The 20,199-nt window shown below is 35.0% G+C and overlaps 3 protein-coding genes across 5 annotated transcripts; all 3 read left to right on the top strand.

Annotated features, from left to right (window-relative positions):
- The first annotated feature begins 6,555 nt into the window (after nt 1-6,555).
- On the top strand, nt 6,556-9,455 carry LOC125196056 (uncharacterized). The gene is made up of 6 exons (XM_048094526.2): nt 6,556-6,634; nt 6,905-7,081; nt 7,208-7,290; nt 7,831-7,992; nt 8,723-8,900; nt 8,973-9,455. Exons 2-6 carry the CDS (start codon nt 6,964-6,966, stop codon nt 9,248-9,250), a joined length of 819 nt encoding a protein of 272 aa, XP_047950483.1. The 5' UTR covers nt 6,556-6,634; nt 6,905-6,963; the 3' UTR covers nt 9,251-9,455.
- Nucleotides 9,456-11,103: 1,648 nt separating this feature from the next.
- Nucleotides 11,104-14,641, top strand: LOC125201849 (uncharacterized). 3 transcript variants are annotated; one of them, XM_089064063.1, is made up of 11 exons: nt 11,104-11,606; nt 12,079-12,331; nt 12,416-12,519; nt 12,620-12,728; nt 12,816-12,855; nt 12,944-13,033; nt 13,113-13,212; nt 13,304-13,443; nt 13,527-13,629; nt 13,712-14,211; nt 14,296-14,641. In XM_089064063.1, the coding sequence occupies exons 2-11, from the start codon at nt 12,193-12,195 to the stop codon at nt 14,453-14,455; spliced, it is 1,485 nt and encodes a 494-aa protein (XP_088920189.1). In that variant the 5' UTR covers nt 11,104-11,606; nt 12,079-12,192; the 3' UTR covers nt 14,456-14,641. The 3 variants fall into 3 exon arrangements, with proteins under 3 accessions (XP_088920189.1, XP_047956072.1, XP_088920190.1); XM_048100115.2 differs by having other exon boundaries at nt 11,105-11,606; nt 12,120-12,331; XM_089064064.1 differs by lacking the exon at nt 11,104-11,606 and having other exon boundaries at nt 12,298-12,331; nt 12,620-12,724; nt 13,120-13,212.
- A 663-nt stretch (nt 14,642-15,304) lies between these two features.
- On the top strand, nt 15,305-17,206 carry LOC125205144 (Mal d 1-associated protein). Its single transcript, XM_048103967.2, has 2 exons — nt 15,305-15,608; nt 16,750-17,206. Exons 1-2 carry the CDS (start codon nt 15,391-15,393, stop codon nt 17,099-17,101), a joined length of 570 nt encoding a protein of 189 aa, XP_047959924.1. The 5' UTR covers nt 15,305-15,390; the 3' UTR covers nt 17,102-17,206.
- The last annotated feature ends 2,993 nt before the right edge of the window (nt 17,207-20,199 follow it).

Raw genomic sequence — 20,199 nt, forward strand, 5'->3', positions numbered from 1 at the left:
TAGTCATATTGTTCTTTCCGATACCGTGAAAGGTGGCCATCTTCCATGAGAAAAAAAAAAAAACTGGCCAACCCATCCGATGATTCACGGTTCCATATCGTGTACACTAGTCCGAGTAGGGACGCACCCTTGCTAGGACCTGAAATCGATTACACTCATCTGTAAAACTATCATCATCAATATCATCATCATCAACATCAGCATCAACATCAACATCATCGAACGAGAATTTTGCCACAAACTCGATCACTGGACCGGCCGACCCAAAAGACGGCTCACAGTCCCCATCGGTGTACACTAGCCTGAGTAGGGACTCACTCCCTAGTCAAACCCTAATTCGATTGGAATAGGTCTAGTAGGACATTTACTCAAAACAAAAACATGACATGACATAATCTTTGCAGCTTTACTTTTCTCATAGAACGTATTTGAACATAAATCATATTTCGGTCAAGGTGAGCATCAAATCACATCATATCGACAAAGTCAAACAATTTATAATAAATCAACGCATGGCGTCACATAACATAACTTTCACCTTAAACACATACTATCTCTGTTCAGCGTTAGTTGAGTTGTTTCATTTTCTGCACTCGTTTTGAATAAATAATACTCCCTCCGTCCCGGCTAAGATGACACATTGCTCAGCCGGCACGGGATTTTAGGAGTTTTGGTTAAAGTGTTTAACTGGAGAGAGAGAAGGTGTGTGTAAGTATTAAAGTAGAGAGATAAAGAAAGATGAATATTTTAATAGGAGTGAGAAAAAGTGGTTGAGTGTATTAATTGGAGAGAGAAAGTTATCAAAAAAGGAAATGTGTCATCTTAGTTGGGACAAACTAAAAAGGAAAACGTGTCATCTTAAGCGGGACGGAGGGAGTAATAAATAGTTAGAGTAGAGAAAGAGTAAAGTAAGAAGGAGAATAACTTAGATAAGAATCTTCTCTACATTATTCTCTCTCTTACTTTACTCATTCTCCACTTTTAACTATTTATTATCTTTTTTCCAAAATGAGTGCAGAAAATGAAACGACTCAACTACTGCAGAACGGAGGGAGTACGTCATATCATGCTTGGAAATTAAATAATAGCAGTCACACTTATAAGACATCTCGTCACTTAAAATGATGCTCAAATTGATATATTGAATTGAAAGCTCCTGAAAATACTTTAGTTCGAAAAGTCCACCTTGTTCGTTTAAAACCTTATCTTGTCTTTCTATCCCGTTCTAGAATAGCATGTGTGAAAAGCCTTCGTCACCTTGAATTTTTTAATTTGTAATCTGGCCCATGAATTCACAAATTCCACCCCATAAATCCTTATTAATTTGCTGGCCCAAAGCTTTAACTAAAGACAAGGACCAACAAATTTTAAAAAAACATCATCTCCCGATCTGTTTCTCTCTTGCTTCAAATTTGTTCACACATTCAGAGAACTCCAGCGCCTACTTCTTTCTTCCTTCTCAACATTAGAGACCTATCCCAACACTGCAGCACCGTCACCGCCGCCGGTAACTGCCGTCTGCTCCGTGGCAGCGCTGCTGACTGCTGTACTCCACCACCGTGGGAGTCCGTCGTTGTCAGCCCGCCCCCGCTGCTCGGTCCTCTATCTCAAACGATTTCGCTCTGTCTTACTCTCTTTTCTCTTTCCCGATTGTTGCCGTCTGCCAAAACCGGTCGCCGCTGCGTTGAGCGGTGGTTTAGAAGCAATCTATCGCAATAGTCAAATTGAATATTTTAGAATTTGCAGTTACTTACTACTCCCTCTGCCCTAAAGTGTAAGAACTTTGAGCTCAACACGGATTTTAATAAATAAGGGGAGAGAGAAAGGATAGTGGAAATAATGTTAGTGGGGAGTGAGGTCCGCATTATTATAACGGTATAATTGTTAATAGTAATAGTATAAGTGGTAAATAAAATGATGTGTAGAGGTAGTAGTTGCTTGAATTTTTCAAAATTAGAAAGTTTATACTCTTTATGGAGGAAAAAATGAAATATAGTTCATACTATTTGTGAACAGAGGGAGTACATTTTTTTTGGATTTATTGTAAAAAACAAGTTGCTTGAGAATATCCCGAAAAGATCAAACTTGTGAATTGTTTTCTAACTTATATCTAACTTAAGAACCAGACAACCAGTGCAGTTTTCATGCGTCTGATTCAAGTACAAAATCCAACATAGGTTGGAGATATTTAACGGTAAGTTTCTTGTATTATTTGATGATCCATGTTCATGAAACTGAAATTTGGAAATTTTTACATCAAAAGTTTAGGTTTTCAATAACAAATTTAACCACCAGCATTCTTCACCTTCCAATGAACTTAAGTATATTAAAGATGGAAAGGAAATAGATATGATTATGGGTTTAAGTCTTGTGATGGTTTCGGCCGAGAGAGGGAGAAGCGCGGTTAAGCACTAAATTTAAATTTACTTGTTTAAATTTTTTTAGTCATCTATTGTGTTACACATGTTATGTTAAATACTATCTAACTCCAAATTGGGATCACCTATATAAATTAATTTCAGTGTGACTGTGAGTGTCAGTGTGTAACTCAAATTGGTGTGCACTGTAAGTGAATGCGAGCGAGTTTAAAATTTTGAACCTCTTAAAAAAACTCTATTAGGAACGCTATTTATGTGTAAGCCGAATGACTAATAAAGTAATAATGTCACAATACTACTTTTTAAAATTAATAACTATTCTTTATCTATCTCATACTTGTGGGTGATTTGAACTTCTAATAAAGTACTAGTATTATTTGGAGGGAAAATATCTTATCAAGTAAATTATACTTCACCGATCGTTTCATACCCAAGAATTAACCCACCATGCTCGTTTCTAATCAGGTTTAATCGGATAAAGGGTTGGTTTTATTCTATCGACATTTCGATCACAATATTTTTTTTGCATGACATTTTACTGAAACAATTGAATCAATGTGCAATACTAAATGGTAATTACCTAAACGGCATGGCATTTTCAAGTAAACGCCCTAACGAGAGGACAAATCTACCATTTGCCCAATCCCACCTTGTCTCTTGTGTTTTTACTTCATTCGAATAACTTCGTCACACGACGTTATGATTTTTATTCAACAAAATTCATTTGTCGATGTGGAAATCGTGTTACTCAGTAGTATTTTAACGTTATAAACTTAAAGATAAGCACTATATGTGGCCTCATACTCGTTTATGCAATCGGTATTTGTTAGTTGCAATTGCTATGAAAACAATCAATTCAAAAATTATGGTAACAAGAATAGTATCATTAAAAATTCAAATAAAACAGATTCAATAAAATAAAAAGACGATGCTTTGGATGTCTAAATGTTGATTACAACGTGGTCTTAACAAGGACTAATCCATCACAACAAATACCATATATATTTAAGGTTCATCACATCAAACACCATATATTAAAAGATACTCCATATGGTAGAAAGAGAGAGAGAAAAGAATCTAGTACAAACGAAAAACATATTTACGTGGGCATAGTCGTAAAAATATAATGGAAAAGATTCGTCTCTTGATGGCTCCTCGAACAGGAATCACAAATTTGTGTGTACGGAATCTTTGTGAGTATGATGGTCTCATGTTGAAATTGGTGATGGTTGGAAGTGGGTCATTTGAGGCCATATATAATGCAAAAAAGAAACTGCACATGCTTGACATTTGTTTTTTTTATTTGAGGTAGTTTCTTGAAATAAAGAAATTTGGGTAATGATATATACATATATAGATATGGATGACTAGGATTTGGGGCTTTTCTATTAGGTACAACCGCTAGAGACAAGTTTAGTCGTGGAGATAACAACCACCCTTCCCTTTTTGGGGGGAGGACCATGTTTAATACTCAATCCATATATTGGTTAGTAGTCTTTTATTTATTAGTTTAAGGAGTAGTTGTTATTTTGATTGTTAGGTTTTTTAACCTTTTAATTTTTGTTTGTGTGTCAATTAGTCCATTGTATATAGTACTAGTAATTTCTTGATGTAGTTAATTAGGTGGTTGGATTGATTTGATATTATGTGGTTGGATTAATTTGATATTATGTGGTTTTCCGGAATTCAATAGAGAATCAACGAAATTTTTTATTTGCGTTCTTTTTTATATTTTTATGAATTTTAGTCTATGAACTAGATGCTTACTTGTATCGGTTGGTATTCAGAACCTTGTTACAAATCTCTCATACGATTGGAAGACAATAAAACTTAGTTTGGTGCTACAAGTATGGATCATCCGATCTATGACGATTATTCGCGTCCTATTTTGCAGCAGGCAGATTACTGTGAGGATTGTACGAGTTCTCCAATTTACGTGATTACTCGTTTCTTCTTGAAGATGATTTTTTATCGGATCGTGTTATAAGATAAGCTATAGTAATGCAATGTGGGTCCATACACACTATTAATGATCATATTTTTTGTTTTGACCAAGATTCAAGTTCTAGTTTAAATTTGGAAAAATGGTGAGAAATTTATATATCATGAATTCGTCACTTAAAATTAATATAAAAGGGTTTGCAGAAAGATGGGGATGCTTTAAACTGATTTTCCTAGAAACTTAACTCATTAGTCATCGACGAAAGCATAACGACTAATTCAAGCATAACGACTAATTAAAGAAAAACTTTAAATATGGGAATTAGATTTAGCTTCACATAGGTAGCTCCATAAACAATGGATTCTCAAAGGTCCCTACGAGTTTACGTGTTAGATTTTGTTCTTAATTAAAAATTATCTTAATTAAGTTTTAATTTTTAGTATAATTTGTCCTACCGTAGTACATCACCTCATACCGTTGTACACAATATGAAATAATTATTTGTTGTTATGCATATAAACATAATTTTTGGTATGCAAAACGACAGAAAGTGGCTAACAAACCAATTAGGATTGCACTCCCTCCGTCCCAAGGAAGATGACCCATTTCTTGGGTGGCACGGGATTTTATGCAGTTATATTTTGTGTGTTAAGAGGGGAGAGTAAAGTAAGAGAGAGGGAATAAAATAGAGATAAATATGTTTCCATTTCAAATAATGGGTCATCTTAGTTGGGACAAACCAAAAAAGGAAAATGAGTCATCTTCAATGGGGCGGAGGGAATAACATTTAAATGGAATTACTTAGACAAATTCTGCCACGTTGCTGCCTACATAGGTGTGACTTGTGTGTGAATGTATATTAGAATGAGTCCATTAGAATGACATCAACTCCGATGTATGTGCTACAAAATAAAATCAATCCAAATTTATTTCAGTGAAGTGTAATTAGGTTTCACCGTTTCAGTATGGTTCGAGATAAGCGTGACCATTGGTTCGGATTGGGTTCAGAATGGCTTTGAGGAATGTTATTAGTTCGGGTCCGGTTTAGTGTGAATAGTAAAACATTAACCTAAAAGCCTAAGGAACTTCTAAACACACCAACATGATATTCAATTATTCATTATTCACCATCAAGTTACTCCAATGATGAAGAAACAGACAGTTATGGCAAATCAGGGGCGGAGTCTTGAATTTGTGTAGAGAGGGGCAAAAATATACTCCGTGAATAAACTTTAAGAAAACTTTAAGAAATTAAGGAGGAATATTTAGTGAAAAATGTAAATAAATAAATATTATAATAAATGATTTATACTATATATGTGAGGATCATCAAAAAAAATATCAAAATTATTTTTTTATAAGCTTTTAGACCCTGCGTTAGCCCAAAACCCGAAGGGCAGAGCTGAAATTTATGACCAATACCCTAATAACCCGATTGGGTTTGCATGAATGACATATCTAGTTGCAATGACGGATCCATGATTATAGCTCGTGGAGTCGAACGTAATTAATAATATAAATAATATTTTAAAATAATTATTATATAAAAAATATATACTACTAATATTTAGGTATTTATTTGAAAAATGCATTAGAATTTATGTAACCCTATCTTTTACTCCCTCCATCCAAAAAAAATGCATTAGGAATAAAAATACTCATATCTTTAAGTATAAGGCACACGTTACACAACTTCATGGAGTATGATTTAGTTGTCGAGCATGTGGATATGTGTATGATAGGTAATTTTTATTATTATTATTATTATTATTATTATTATTATTATGCTTTTGTTAGTCCTTTTCATATACCATGTGAATTTATTTTTTGACTTGCTACAAAATTATACTAAAAGACTTAGTCCATAAAATATACTGCTTGAGGAAAAACTAAATGACGTGTCTCAATAGAAACAAAAAAAACTTTACCTGCAACAAATATAGTAGTAAGTACAAATTGATATTCAATACTATCTTGTAGTGTATATTTTGATGACTACGTGATAGATTGAAATTCGTGACATCAAAATTTGAAAATGGCAAAATAAAAAAAAAATGATCATAAACTCAAACGGATAGTAAAACTAAAAATACTTATGTTGTGATTATGCAAATTTTCTGAAACTGAATTCTAAAGGCCCAATTCATTTTGGAGGCCCAACTCTCAAAACACAACCCATTAATCACAAACTTTTCGCATCTTCTTCTCCACATTTCTCTTCGGCTGGGTTTTACGTGCAGGTTCTGCTCTCTTTTTTTTCAAATTCCTCATCGATCTCTCTTCTCAAATTTTAATTCACAGTAATGGTTTAGCTGTATTTCTCTTCACCCTCTATTTCTATAATTTCTCGGTTTTTATCACTTATCCATTTCGCTTTAAAATGTTGCAATGTGCTCGATGAAATGCTATTTGTCCATTTTATTGGAAAATGATACTACTCGTGGATAGGTTATCCATTGTGGAATGCTTGTTACTTTCTTCGTTGATAGTTGAAATTGATTTCATGTTCTGATAGTTCTTAGTTAACTGCTTTTGATTCTGATTTAGGGTTTTTTGACATTTGTTGTTAATCTTTGTTTTGTAGGTAATTTGATATTTCTAGTGGGGGAAGTCTTGATTGTAGAGAGTCTGTTTACCTAGATTATGGCGGGTTGGCAGCGGCATCTGCAGTCGCTAGTGCGTCAGGTTGCAAAGAGATATGAATGCAGCCGCGGTGCTTCATTCAGCACTTTCAATCAAGCAAAGGATTCACGTGTGTCTGGTAATAGGCATCCACACCTATTGATGAATTCAATTGCAGCGTGATAATAGCGACTACATTAAACAAAAATAATCTTCTAAGCTGTCCATTATGTTTATTAAAATTCTTCATATCTAACCTTCTCAGGTGCACTTCCCTCCTTGACTAGCCTCCGTAACTCATTGTTTCCACCTGTCTCAACATCACCATCTCTATATACCCAGAAATTGGTAACTTACAATGCCTGCTTTTTTGTTCTAAATGTTTCTGTAAGAGAATTCTACATTCTATTAAGTTTAACAAGTTTCAGTGTTTATTAGAGAGTTGATAACATTTTTAAGAACAAGTAGTCATATTACTCCATTTGTTTTCCGGTATCTTTTAAGATACCCACTTTTTTTTGGATGGGATGGGAATGGGATGACATGTATATTGTTGAATTATCTTATAATGAATGATCCCATCCTTACTTTATGTGAATAATTTAGTGCTACGTAATAAGTATCTTTAGTTAAAATGGTAAAGACCATAAATTTAACAGTTTTGGCAGGGAATTTGGACAATTCATCCCACTCATAACTGTGATGAACTGATGATATATCCCTCGAAATCCTGAAGTGAATGGGTCCTAAATTGATTATTAACATGTAATGTAACTGTATAACTGTATTTACTATGTTTCTTGGTTCGTATTCTTCAAATAGCTAGTTAGCAATCCACCACTCTGTACTTACTTTATCCCTGTTGGTAACTTGACTTCCTTTGAACAGGGATTCAGTAGTTCAAGGAGCTTGCTCGCTGCCGAAGGAACTCCTACATCTTCACCCTTAATACCAGCTTTACCATCAAGTACTGGAACTGGAAATACTGAAACTCAAAGGGCCATTTCTAAAGCAGAAAAGGTTCAAGCAGTTTTGAAGGGAATAAAGATGGTAAAGCCTCCTCCTCCACCTGTTTCCGAGCAATTGCAAACTTAGATCATTGAAATCCTGGACCATATTGTTTTAGATTTTAAATTTTTTGATTAATTTCCTGGACTTTGTTTGCATCTAGAGTAGTGGTATCAGTATGAAATGGTTATTTGTTTATCTAAATTGGTAAATAAATTAGCTATTACACTTTGGTTTGATTTTCATTTTCGGAGGTGTTAATAAGTTTTGCCTTTAATTAGTGTTTGAAAATTTAGTATTGAGTCATGTAGAGGCTAGCTATTTTTCATTCCACAGTTCTTATATGTGAACTGAAGATTTCAATTCTAATTTGAACACGGATTCTTGCACTATACTATACTGCTTTGCAGTTTAATTACTTGATTTATTCTTGGGAATTCAGGTGTTAACAGTCCCTTATAACTTCCACGTCGTAGATTAAATTGTCAACTGCTTGGAACTAAAGCTAACTAATATAACTGTTTTGTTGACAAATAGCGAGCATCAAGCTATGTTAGCTTACAGCATCCTTGCTAACTGGGTGCCTTTTTTTAATAAATAAAGTTGTTTATAAATTTTTTTTCATATGGAGTTATGGACCTAGCCATAAGTGGGAATCTAGGAATTGTACACAAGGAACCTGTATAGGTATTGAAGTGATGGTTCCGTTTTTAAATGCAATTTTATGGATCTTTACCTTATGTTCACATCTTAACATGTTGGTGTGTTTCAGAGTCCTAAGAAGTTAAATTTGGTGGCTGCATTGGTCCGCGGAATGCGTGTTGAAGACGCCCTGTTGCAGTTGCAAGTGACAGTGAAGAGAGCGGCTAAAACTGTATACCAGGTTATACATTCAGTTCGCGCCAATGCAACACACAATCACGGACTTGATGCTGACCGCCTTCTTGTTGGTAATATTCATGTTTTCTCTTGTTTCAAATTCTTCACTCCACCGCACTGCTTCTTATTTGGTCGTTATGCAGCGGAGGCATTTGTTGGCAAGGGAACCCATCTGAAGAGGGTATCATACCATGCCAAGGGTAGATCAGGCATAAGAGAGAGAGCAAGGTGTCGGCTGACCGTGGTGGTAAGAGAGATAACTGCAGACGAGGAGGCGGAGATAGCTAAGTTGAAGGTGCACAACTTCCGCAAGCTTACTAAAAGAGAGAAGCGCCTTGTTCCTCATACACTCATCGAGACCACTCCCGTTTGGGATCGCAAGAACAGATCCCGAAGCCAAGAATCAGCTGCATTCAATTAGTTCACAAGTCAAACTGCTCCAAATTCAAGTTGATCATCTGCTTTCTGCTGCTGCATTTTTCTGCAATCAAAATTTGAAGACAGGTGGTGGCTAATGAAACTTTAACTTTGTTTTGAGGTTTATCAACAAATGGTTGTATTTTAAAACAGGTGGTGGCTAATAATGTCATACTAGACCCAGCAAATGGTTGAATTTTTTTGGATGAGGTGAGATGCTTGTATTTAATGTGCTTTCAAATATGAAATGAGTGAGCTGTCCAATTTTGCCACAACTATTTCAACTGTTTTTTCTAAATAGTTTTTAAATCCACTTTTTGTATTCCCCTAACGTGCTTCACCTACTTGTGGCATATATTGAATATTTACATAAATATATGGAAGAAATTATCTACAACAAAACAAAGTTTAGTTAATAAGTACTTATAGTATTAGTAACTGTTTTAGGCGAGTATTTGTTTTTTTAAAAAGGAATAAGGATCAATAGAAAAACTATCCCCCTTAAGGAATTTTGAATCAATATAGATTATTTATTTGTGTATGATTTATGGTCGCCATAAATGAATATACTATCATAGGGTAAAATACATTAATATGTGGATACATTATTATGACATATGCCCAGGATTGTTATTATTAGTTATTTGTCTATTTGAAAATGGAACCAGACCTAATACGCCACTATCATAGGGTAAAATACATCATTATGTGGATATATTATTGTGACATATACCCAGTATTGTTATCATTAGTTATTTTACTTTTTAAAAATGGAACCAGACCTAATATGACGCCTAACCATTTAAGGGTGGTTGTTAAATAATAGTATAGCCTAAATTTTGAATATCATGGCCACTTTACTTAGTAGCTGAAGTCAAAATTCTTAACTAATTGTAGGTGAATTTTTAGTTTAAAGCTAATTTAACAACACTTATAATTTTTTCTCAATAAATAATTAAATACATTAGCTAGCTTCATTCTCATTCAATCCTTTAATACTAAATCAGCTTTGGCCTTTGGTAATACACTGCAATTTTAGTTCATCGATACTTTTACTCGAAATATTGAGTGAATAATGGAGAAAATTACAAGCAATATTTATAATATTTGTTAAATTGAACTAAAATGTTGCCATGAAATTCAGCTCCAGATTATATCTGTAAGGACCAATTAATATGCTTGTGATCAGGAACGACAATTTAACCCGAAATCCGTAAGTTGACCCAAATAGCTTGACAAATATATAGAGGTTAGTCGTCTATAAAATTATGAAGATAGACCAAATTCTTGTTTATCCCACACTTTTCAAAATTTGCATGACAAATCATGAAGTTTCAAAATTCTCAATTGTTCCTAAATTTATTTTATTTTATTTATATATTTTTAGTTAATTAGACTCAATGATGTCGTTTTGCCATCTATGTCGTCACATCAATACATATTTAAAGCACTATTCATTGGCATCACCAGATTTTACATGCGTGTACCATTTTAGCGTCGAATTTGGCCGGAAAATAATCATTATAGAACAAACCAGAATTTGACCAAACTTTTAGATTTTATAGGCAATTAACTCTTTATAAAGCTAAGGTGATTTTTTTTTTTTTGGATATGGAGAAATAGGTAAGAAAAAAAAAAAAAAAAACGTAGGGTGAAAATTTATAACCTGAATGACACGAATTAGCTTCCCTACTTTGCGTGTTCGTGATGATATCATTTTAGTTGGTCGGTTAGCTTTGCTACATTTACAACTGACGTATCCCACATGTGATTATTTATTAGTCATTTATGAACACAAAAAGTATAACAAGAAAGATAAAAAGAGCTATCAGCATTGGTACAACAATTTTGTTCCTTTCTCTAAACAGCTGGAACAATACTGGGATTAAGTTGACCTTGAATTAAAAAAGAAGAGCAGTCTGACTAAGACATGCTTTAACCAAGTCGGAATGTCTTAATTATGCAAGTACAACTTCAACTCTGAAGTGGTTAGCCATGAAGAATATATGGGACTAATCAATGAATGCATTTATTGGACTTGATTAGTGATGATGATTTCGGAGCGGTAATTCTACACCCTCACCAACTAATTAATTTCTTATATATGGCTAAACAGAATGACACGCACACACCACACACATACAGCTGAATATTTTTATATGTTTGGCTTTGTTTTATTTCTTGGATTTTGGAGGAGTGAAAAAATGCAGCATTGTTGAATTTCGTCACGTTCAAGAAAAGGGCCCCAATCAGCTGAAGCTGTCTCCTTCCTTTTTGTTTTGAGATCTGCAACTCTTTCTGTCAAAATCAAATCCTAGATTTTGTTCAACTCCAAATACCAGCTGGGTTTTGTTTCAAATGTAAGACCATTTCCTGATGCATTTGGTTTTGATTCGTGTGTGTTTGTGGGTGAAGTTGTAATAAGAGTGAATTTGAGATTGTGGGCTTGGTTTCTGTGTGAATTTTTGTTAAAAAGATGTAATTTTTGGCAACATTCACACAGCTTGGATGATTTGATCCGTAGAAGAAATGAACTTTTGTATGTGGTAATAATGCACACACACCTCAAAATCTGTATGCAATTTTTGTGTTCAAGAAAGCTTCCTTGGAATTGTCTCAGATTGCACTCTACATCTCTGTATATATTTGTGTCTATGTTACTATTACATCAATTGAATGGCATTGGTCCAAAAGATTAAGAGGAAAAATGATGAATGGCATCATCTGTGGATTAGTTAGGATAATTGTCAATACTTATCTGTAGCTTATCCTTACCTGTCTTGAGTTATCTCTTATAGTCTTGAGTCTGTTCTTTCCTTTTGTTTTCTTCAGTCTCAATACTGTTTTCTGCTTGTTTGCTGATCATTCTCCAGCGGCAGCCTTCATTCCAGCCTCCACCGCGTTTCACTGCATATAAAATAATCTTTCATTTCTTGGAATGCAAATATGGATGGGAAAGGTACTATATCAGATTACAGAAGCAAGATGGACACGACACTAGCCTCGCCCGATTTGACAAACCACGAAAAGCTTCAAACTCTAGTGAGGAATCAAATCTTGCAATATTCAGATCTCCAGCTTGAAGGTTACCTATTTACACAGTTTCCTTGAATGTGCCTAACATTCTAGTACTGCTACTTAACATGATGAGTAAAAACGCGCTTTGCAGGATGCATTGAGAATGTGATTGAGAGGAGAAGCAATGAGTTGTCCAATTTTCTTGGCATGCTGAGGAGTACTGCTGATTCTGACAGATTGAATTCTTCCTGGAAAGTATGCTTGCTACCAATATGATTCTACTGCCATCATCCAATTTTGCCTCAGTTTGTGAAGTTTATTCTGTTAGGCACTGATTATTCTCTTCACTTTGTAGGTAAAACATGACACTGAAGAATTTAGGGTCATGTATCGGGAAGGACCTGAAGGAACTCCGCTTCACACTCTTCTTGTCGAGGGCTACGTGGATGGGCCACTTGATGTTTGTGAGAAGTTTCATACTGTTTCTTGGATATCTGATTCTGTTTTATTCATTGTAGCTATTTTTTGACCAAGTTTTCCATCTGTAACAGGTATGTGTATTTCATGGGAGTCTGGCCTCTACAGCAAATGGTAACTAATGCATTCGACTATTTATGTATGTATGTATAAACGATAGAATGTAGAACTAAACTAGCATTTTATTTTTTCGCTCTGCAAGGTGGCCTCAAACTGCCATTCCGAGTTTCAAAGTCATTTCCTCGCGTTGTCTGCAGAGAGTTGGACCTGGCGAACAGATATCACTAGTGAGGTAACAATGCTCACACGAACTTCCTTACTGCTTGATCCGACTGCAAGCCTATATATTAACTTGTTTACGTGGAAGAAAGGATGAAGGTTTCATGGCCACTATCAAGCAGAGAGGCCGTGATTCATTATTTTGCATTCGAGTACTTCCAGGACGATCTAATGGTGGTGCTCCTCAACTCGGTAAACCATGAAATCTTGTTGTATTTTGCATTGACCTGAAGCTACCTTAACTACCCTGAGATGATAAAGATAATGTGAATCTATCAAGCAGATCTCCGACTCAGAGAAAATCGACAGACATAGTCATGGATTCACGAGAGATGGGATACCTAAGGAAGAGGAATTGGTGAGGATAGATGTTGTGGGAGGGTTTGCATTGCAGAAGGTGACTGCAGAGAGGAGTTACTTCCGGTAAGTTTATACCTAATGTTTGGAGTGACTTTTATAAATAAGCTTCTAGTTCGACAAAATCTGAAGTTGTCGCATTGGTACAGGACGATAGCAAACATGGATATCAAACTAGACTTTGTTCCTCCCTCGTTCCTCAACTTCGTCTCAAGGCAGCTTGCAGGCAGTGGTTTCAAGCTCTACAAAAATGTCGGTAACAATCCGTTAGAGCATTTTGGATTATGCAAGAATGCCCAAACCATCTTACGCTTGCTTTATTGAGACATCACAGGAAGTTGCTTCAGTTTCTAAAGGCGATCAGAAGTTCTGCGAGGCTTTGAAGGATCCACTTTATGCTCGTATCCGTCAGGCTCTTGATCCTGATAACTCAGCAGTTGCAAAATGTGACAAGAGGAGCACATTTAGCATGCAACGTAGAGAAGAAGATGAAAATGCTGTCGACTCAGAGGCCAAGAGAAACGAGCTTGAAAAATCCGAAGGAGGCGAAATGTTGGATGATTGCAGCTTGAAATCAGCATATGGTTCAAGTGATGGTTGCTGCAGTGGTGGCGAGGAAGAAGGTCGTAGAGACGAAACAACAGAAGGTTGCAGAGACGAAACGAGGAAGGAGGTTCGTATCAGTGGGGAGGTAGAGAAGGCTCTGCTAACATTAGAAAATGTGATTGCCATATTCAAGCAGCAGAGAAGTGAAACTAATTTAGAGAATGATCAAATCAGTCGAAGCTCCACTTCAGTTGAACCAACCATCATTTTGGAGAATCATGCTTCCAGGTATCATAATCATAATCATTTTCTCTCATTTCTATCAATAAATGATTAAACTTTTTATGAGCATTTTTTGTAAATTATTTTCAGGTTGAGAAGGGAGACAAGTGATAGCAATGTTGAGAGATCTAATTCTAAGAGCAGTGCTTTTCAATTGCAACCATCCATGAATCACAATCTTGAAAATGTAACAAAAAATAAAAAACATAGATTTTGCTGCTTTGCCCTTCATTTACCATTACTCAGATAATGTATATGGAGGAAATAGATCAATCAAAATGAAAACATATTCCTCTTTTTACTTCCCATTTTCTAAATTCAAGTGTTTATCTGAATAAAAATTGGATTATTCCCTTTTGAGATTGTCAATCTTTCATCTTTATGATTTTTACATGTATTACACCACTTTAACTCTTCAAATAACAAAGTTTTAATAGTTGATGTGTTATTTTTTTTGTTTTATACCGAACTAATCCGACTAATCCTGTTCGACCGGGCTTGCGGATTAAGGCCGAAAGTCTCCCAGCAGGTGGCGGGGTTTGAACCCGTGACCTCATGGTCACCACAACTCTGTGCTGCGACCCGTTGGTCAGTTGATGTGTTATTTAATTACCAAAAAATGTATAAATTTGAGAATTCCGTTAAACTGAACTTTGGTACTCCCTCCGATCCATAGTAATAGAGTCATTTTGTCATTTTGGTACATTCCATAGTAATAGAGTTATATCACTTTTTAGTAAAAATCAACACATTTTTCAACACCTACTTTTTTCTCTCTTCATCTCTCTACATTTTTCATTTTTCACGTTATTCTCCCTCTACTTAACTCACCTAACATAGTTTTTATTAATTATCGTGCTGAAAAGAAACGTCTTCATTACTATGGAACGAAGGGAGTACTACCTAAATATGGTTAATTAGAGTTTATTCATTTAAAAAAATTTAATTATTAGTAAAGGTTTATTACTCTGAAAATTATACTACTACTAACTTAAATATTCCTATTTGAAGAATACATACATAAAAAAAAAATATACCGACTTTTTTCAAGATGTAAAAATATAGAGACAAGTAATAAAATAATCACACGACCGCCTTTGCAAATAGACTTGTCCACAAAATTGACGCTATCACAAAAAAAGTGAAAACCCTCGCAACCTGCAACAATTTAGGCTATCATCAACGATGGGTTGGCTATCGAAGAACGGCGATTTCGGCTACAATTCCTCTTCCTCCGGCGACGTCAGCGAGTTCCACCGCTCCTCTGGCGGCGCTGATGATAGCGACCGCTGCGCCACGCGGAAGGTGGTGAGATCGCAGTGCCGCACCGAGGAAGTCGAGCCTGGTAAATTCGTGCGCAAATGCGAGAAGACCGAACAGATTTTCAAGGACTGCGTTGGAAGGTAATTAATTTCAGCCAATCGCGGATTCGATTTTGTGCAAACTGTTCGTTGTTGTTAATTCCTTTTTTCAAAAACTAGGGTGTTAAATTTCTGTATATTATCCCTTGGCCGCTGGAAATATTGTATGTTTATCCATGTTCGTAAGCATGATTATAGGAATTTATGAGGTAACTCATTAAGGTTTGCTACTCTGAAAGATTGAAAAAGTCTCCATAGAATTTGAATAATAGGGAAGAACTGGTGTTAGATTTACTGCGCTGCGCTGAACCTTAGAAAAGAAGAAGAAGGAGAAAATGAAAGAAATAAAAGGACTCTTGAGTTTGGCCATAGTTTTATTTCTGAGATAATATATGCTTGATGGGGCAGTACAGTGTTTTTCATGAGCATTGTCAATAAAAATTACTTCATGATTGAGTAGTTACAATTACCTAAGAGAACTTCTGTAGGGTTGGTTCAAAGTGTAAACAAATATTGAAAATTTGAAGTTGTTGTGCAAGGATGAGGAGGATGTGATGGCAGGGGTTGGGAGGTAATCAAGTAGAAAATGGTAATCAAATCATAACAATGTTAGAAATGATTCCTTTAAAATCAAACTCTATAAACTTAGAGTCTTAGACAGTGGAATTAGATTTCATAGTACACTATGTCCATATTAGCAGCAGAGTAACAGAAAATCATAGGGAAAAAGGGAGAAAACTGACAAGCTTTTGGAGATTGATTCATGTCCTATAGCATTCCTTTTGCAAAATAGTGTTCTGATTCGGAACTAAGGTTCAAATTTTAAATTACCTTTTCACAGATTTCTCTAGCTCTAGTGCCAAGAGTAAAGAGAACTCATTTTATTAAGAAAGTAACAATTTCTCCAAAGAGTGATTGATTGATTTACTTACAATTGGTAGATTAATTATTATTCTATTAAGATATCTCAAAGTTGCATTTGTTGCATTGCAACTTGGATAGTTTTTATGTTAAGATTTGGTTAAGCATGATGCTCAATTTAACTGTTGAAGCTCACATCACATTTTATGTATATATTTCACCTAATTACATCGACGATGATATATGATTTCTGTTGAGGTATGAGTTACACTTCCTACTGCCATTCAATTGTTGGCTGATTGCATTTGGTGCTTTTGCACAGGCCGACAGAGATGGTAGAGTCTAACAAAGAGTACACTGAGGAAGATGTCACAGACCAAATGGTTAAAGGCTCATTTTCATTCAAGTCCACAGAACCTGAATCGATTCCTTTCCCTGGGCTACGCAGTGACATTGAGGCTATTGAACGCAGCTTATTTGGTAGCATGAACAGATTTTTTGAAGCTGCTGAAGAGGTGAAAAATGATTTCTTCAGTTCAATTGGTATCCCAGGCGGATTCGATAAAGAGTTTCCCCCATCTGAGAGACACAGTATTCCTATTGAGAATTCCCCTCCAAAAGAAGCTATTCCCAATGGAGAAGTTGATCTTTCCGGCCTGGCAAGAGATGTGTGATACTGATACATCAAACTAGACATTTGCTAGTTTATGTTATACAATAAATCTTGCAGTTTCAAATCTTTTGATCATATACTAACACCTCTCAAGTATTTTTCCTAATCGTTTTCTTCATTTCAGTAAGTTTTGTATGTTGTTAAACAAATCATCACTTGATCATTTCGTTAACATACATCAAAAGAATTGATCAAACAGATGGGAAACAAGTCCAACATCAATGCATAGATTGTGAAGAATAGTTGGCTCTCAAGAGGGGACATTATAGAAAACCAGAAGCAGTTATAGATACTTTAACAAAACTTCGTACGAAAGCAGTTCAAGAAATCTATGAAAATAGAATATTAATGCAACAACAGAAAGGGTGTTTTCCGGCCAATCACAAGTTGCATGTTGGACGCAGTGTTCATATTGGAAATTACGATAAAAATATTTCTCTATCAACCGGGCACGTACATTAGAAATACCTACTGAATTTTTTTTAAAATATAAAAAAGTCCAGTATCTTCTCTCGAATTTGTGAATCATGCTGGAATGACAAGCATCAAGTCAATTTTCAGCAATTTGATTGAGCTAGAATGTGAATTACTCTAACTAAAAATATGGGAGATAAATAGGATTCAGTTGATAGATCTTTGGATCTGTCATTCTCTGGGTGTGATGAATCGAGATCACATGCAGTTAGTTATATACATTGATGTGTGGTTGTTGTTGTGTTGTGTCTAAGAGAAAGTGATGTTATAGATAGAGAGAGTAAGGATGAGGACATTGATCTTGATGCTCAAGCTATGGTTTCCCTGTTTTGATCAGCCTGTTTGTCCCACTCCCACATGACTTGGATCAACATCATCTATACTATAATATGAAATCTCTGACACCTGCTTCATAATTCATGTCAAGGGCATGATTTACTGATTAAAAAAAATATAGTATGATTTACCGAATTTAAATAACCTATTCTACATGTAACATGTCTCCTATTTAGGAGTAAAATTATTCATTCTTATTTCTTCAACTGTATTCATTGCACTAAACACCTTGTTTGAGTCTTCTTGCCTTGCTTACCATGTTATCTCTTGAATCACTATAACCTCTAATTGTTTCATGCCAAATGGATTTTAGTTTTCAACCACAGTTCTCAGATGCTTAAATAATGTCAAGCTCAAATTCCCTCAACATCTACTATTTTTAGTCCACATTCAAAAAAAAAAAGTATTTAAAAGAAATAGAGTATGAAGCTAGCTAGCAGTCAATGAATAGACCAGCAAAGAGTCCGAGCTAACTCTGATCAACTGGTCTATACACCCACATTGATCTATGTTTGAGATTATTAGTTGAATATCTTAAATTGGGTCATTTTTATAAAAAAATTTTTTTTTCTAATTTTCTGATTAAAGGGAGTATCATGACTTTTGCCATGTCGTTTTTATTTATATAGGTGACAATCGATTTTGAAGCGATTTCAGTTTATGGGGAAAAAATCAAACAATTAAAAGTTGATGTGTGAAATGTTTTTCCAATTATTAGCATAGTATTTTGCAATAAAAATGACAAAAACCTATGCAACGAGTAGACCCTTGGAATTAAATCATCACCTTAGTAGAATATGGATAAGTGGTGGGCTTTTTTGGGCCCAAAACTGATTACTATGTGAGAAGCCACATTTTGAGTCCTATTGTGATTGATAAGTGGAGATAGGCTGGTTATGCACTAAACAAAGTTGACTGCGATAGAGCACGAAGCAAAATCCCAATGAAATATATTCAAGTGAGAGAAATACAAAGAGAAAAGACAACAAATGTTTGTGATTGCCTAGGATACTCTCTGAAGAGCAACAAGACAAATATGTATTTGGATGTTAAATAACATTACATGTGCTTCTCCTAATCGAATTAAGCCTTAGTCTTTGCAAGCGACAAATATTTTATCATAACCAACTTCCCTCTCTATAATTATTGAATTTCTCGGATTTGTTCTCATGTTACACATGCATTCCCCTCTATTCTCTCTCACACACACATAACTCTTCAAACATCCCATCGCGAATTTGATATGGCTCTAACCTTATCGCAAATAACATACGTCCATTTTGTAAGTTATTTTAATTGGGGAATGAAAAATGTGACATCTTTTGTGGGACGGAGGGAATACTTGTTAGTACTATTTTCTTTTTTGGTCTAACCACTACTAATATTTATCACGCTTATTTTTTACTATTTTTGGTAATGGACTATTTACTCTATTAATTCATTCTCACTTATATTTTATTATAAAATTAGTATATAAAAATATGATTCTTATTCTATTAATTTTTTTAACAAACTTTTATTTTATTCTATTTCTTAAAATTTGTATTGGATCTAACTGTAACGTATAATGGTGAGGAGTACTCCCTCCGTCCCCCATTAGAAGTCACACTTCCGTTTCTGCACTCATTTCTTTATATTATTCTCTCTCTTACTTTACCATTTCTCCATTTTATTTATTATCATTTTTATAAAACGAGTGCAGAAATAAAAGTGTGACTCCTAACAGGGGATGGAGGGAGGGAGTACAATTTATCACATCCGGTCACAGTCAACCACACAACCTGTTTGTTGATGTGGATTGTGGATTGAGGAGTCATCCATCCTAAATGTTGAAATTGATGTGACTATCAAATTGTTAGCTCAAATATCACCAATCAGTGTCCGCTGTTTCTTTACATTTAACGAGGGTGGTCGATAACACCATCTACAAACCGACCAATCAAGCTGCTCCTAAACGCCACGTCAGCCACGTTTCTCTATGTATATTTGCGAAAATTTATATTGTAACTACTTCCTCCGTCCGCCATTAGGAGTCTCATTCATGATCAGCACGGGTTTTAAGAAAAGTTAAAAAACAATAGATAAAAAAAAGTTAGTGGAATATGAGTTCAACTTGTATATATTACTCCCTCCGTCCCGCTTAAGATGACACATTTTTCTTTTTTGTTTGTCCTAACTAAGATGACACATTTCCTTTTTTGGTAACTTTCTCTCTCCAATTAATACACTCAACCACTTTTTCTCACTCCTATTAAAATATTCATCTTTCTTTATCTCTCTACTTTAATA

The sequence above is a fragment of the Salvia hispanica genome, chromosome 2 (genome assembly GCF_029641045.1).
Source record: "Salvia hispanica isolate PSC_SH4W2 chromosome 2, Shi_PSC_v1, whole genome shotgun sequence".
Lineage (NCBI taxonomy): Eukaryota > Viridiplantae > Streptophyta > Magnoliopsida > Lamiales > Lamiaceae > Salvia > Salvia hispanica.

Excerpts from the sequence above, each read along its gene's own strand:
- LOC125196056 (XM_048094526.2), top strand. The coding sequence starts at position 6,964 with ATGGCGGGTTGGCAGCGGCATCTGCAGTCGCTAGTGCGTCAGGTTGCA. Across the intron at positions 7,082-7,207 it reads AAAGGATTCACGTGTGTCTG|GTGCACTTCCCTCCTTGACT; the intron begins GTAATAGGCATC and ends TAACCTTCTCAG. Across the intron at positions 7,291-7,830 it reads CTCTATATACCCAGAAATTG|GGATTCAGTAGTTCAAGGAG; the intron begins GTAACTTACAAT and ends TCCTTTGAACAG.
- LOC125201849 (XM_089064063.1), top strand. The coding sequence starts at position 12,193 with ATGGATGGGAAAGGTACTATATCAGATTACAGAAGCAAGATGGACACG. Across the intron at positions 12,729-12,815 it reads GGATGGGCCACTTGATGTTT|GTATGTGTATTTCATGGGAG; the intron begins GTGAGAAGTTTC and ends CATCTGTAACAG. Across the intron at positions 13,630-13,711 it reads GTTTCAAGCTCTACAAAAAT|GAAGTTGCTTCAGTTTCTAA; the intron begins GTCGGTAACAAT and ends GAGACATCACAG.
- LOC125205144 (XM_048103967.2), top strand. The coding sequence starts at position 15,391 with ATGGGTTGGCTATCGAAGAACGGCGATTTCGGCTACAATTCCTCTTCC. Across the intron at positions 15,609-16,749 it reads TTCAAGGACTGCGTTGGAAG|GCCGACAGAGATGGTAGAGT; the intron begins GTAATTAATTTC and ends GCTTTTGCACAG.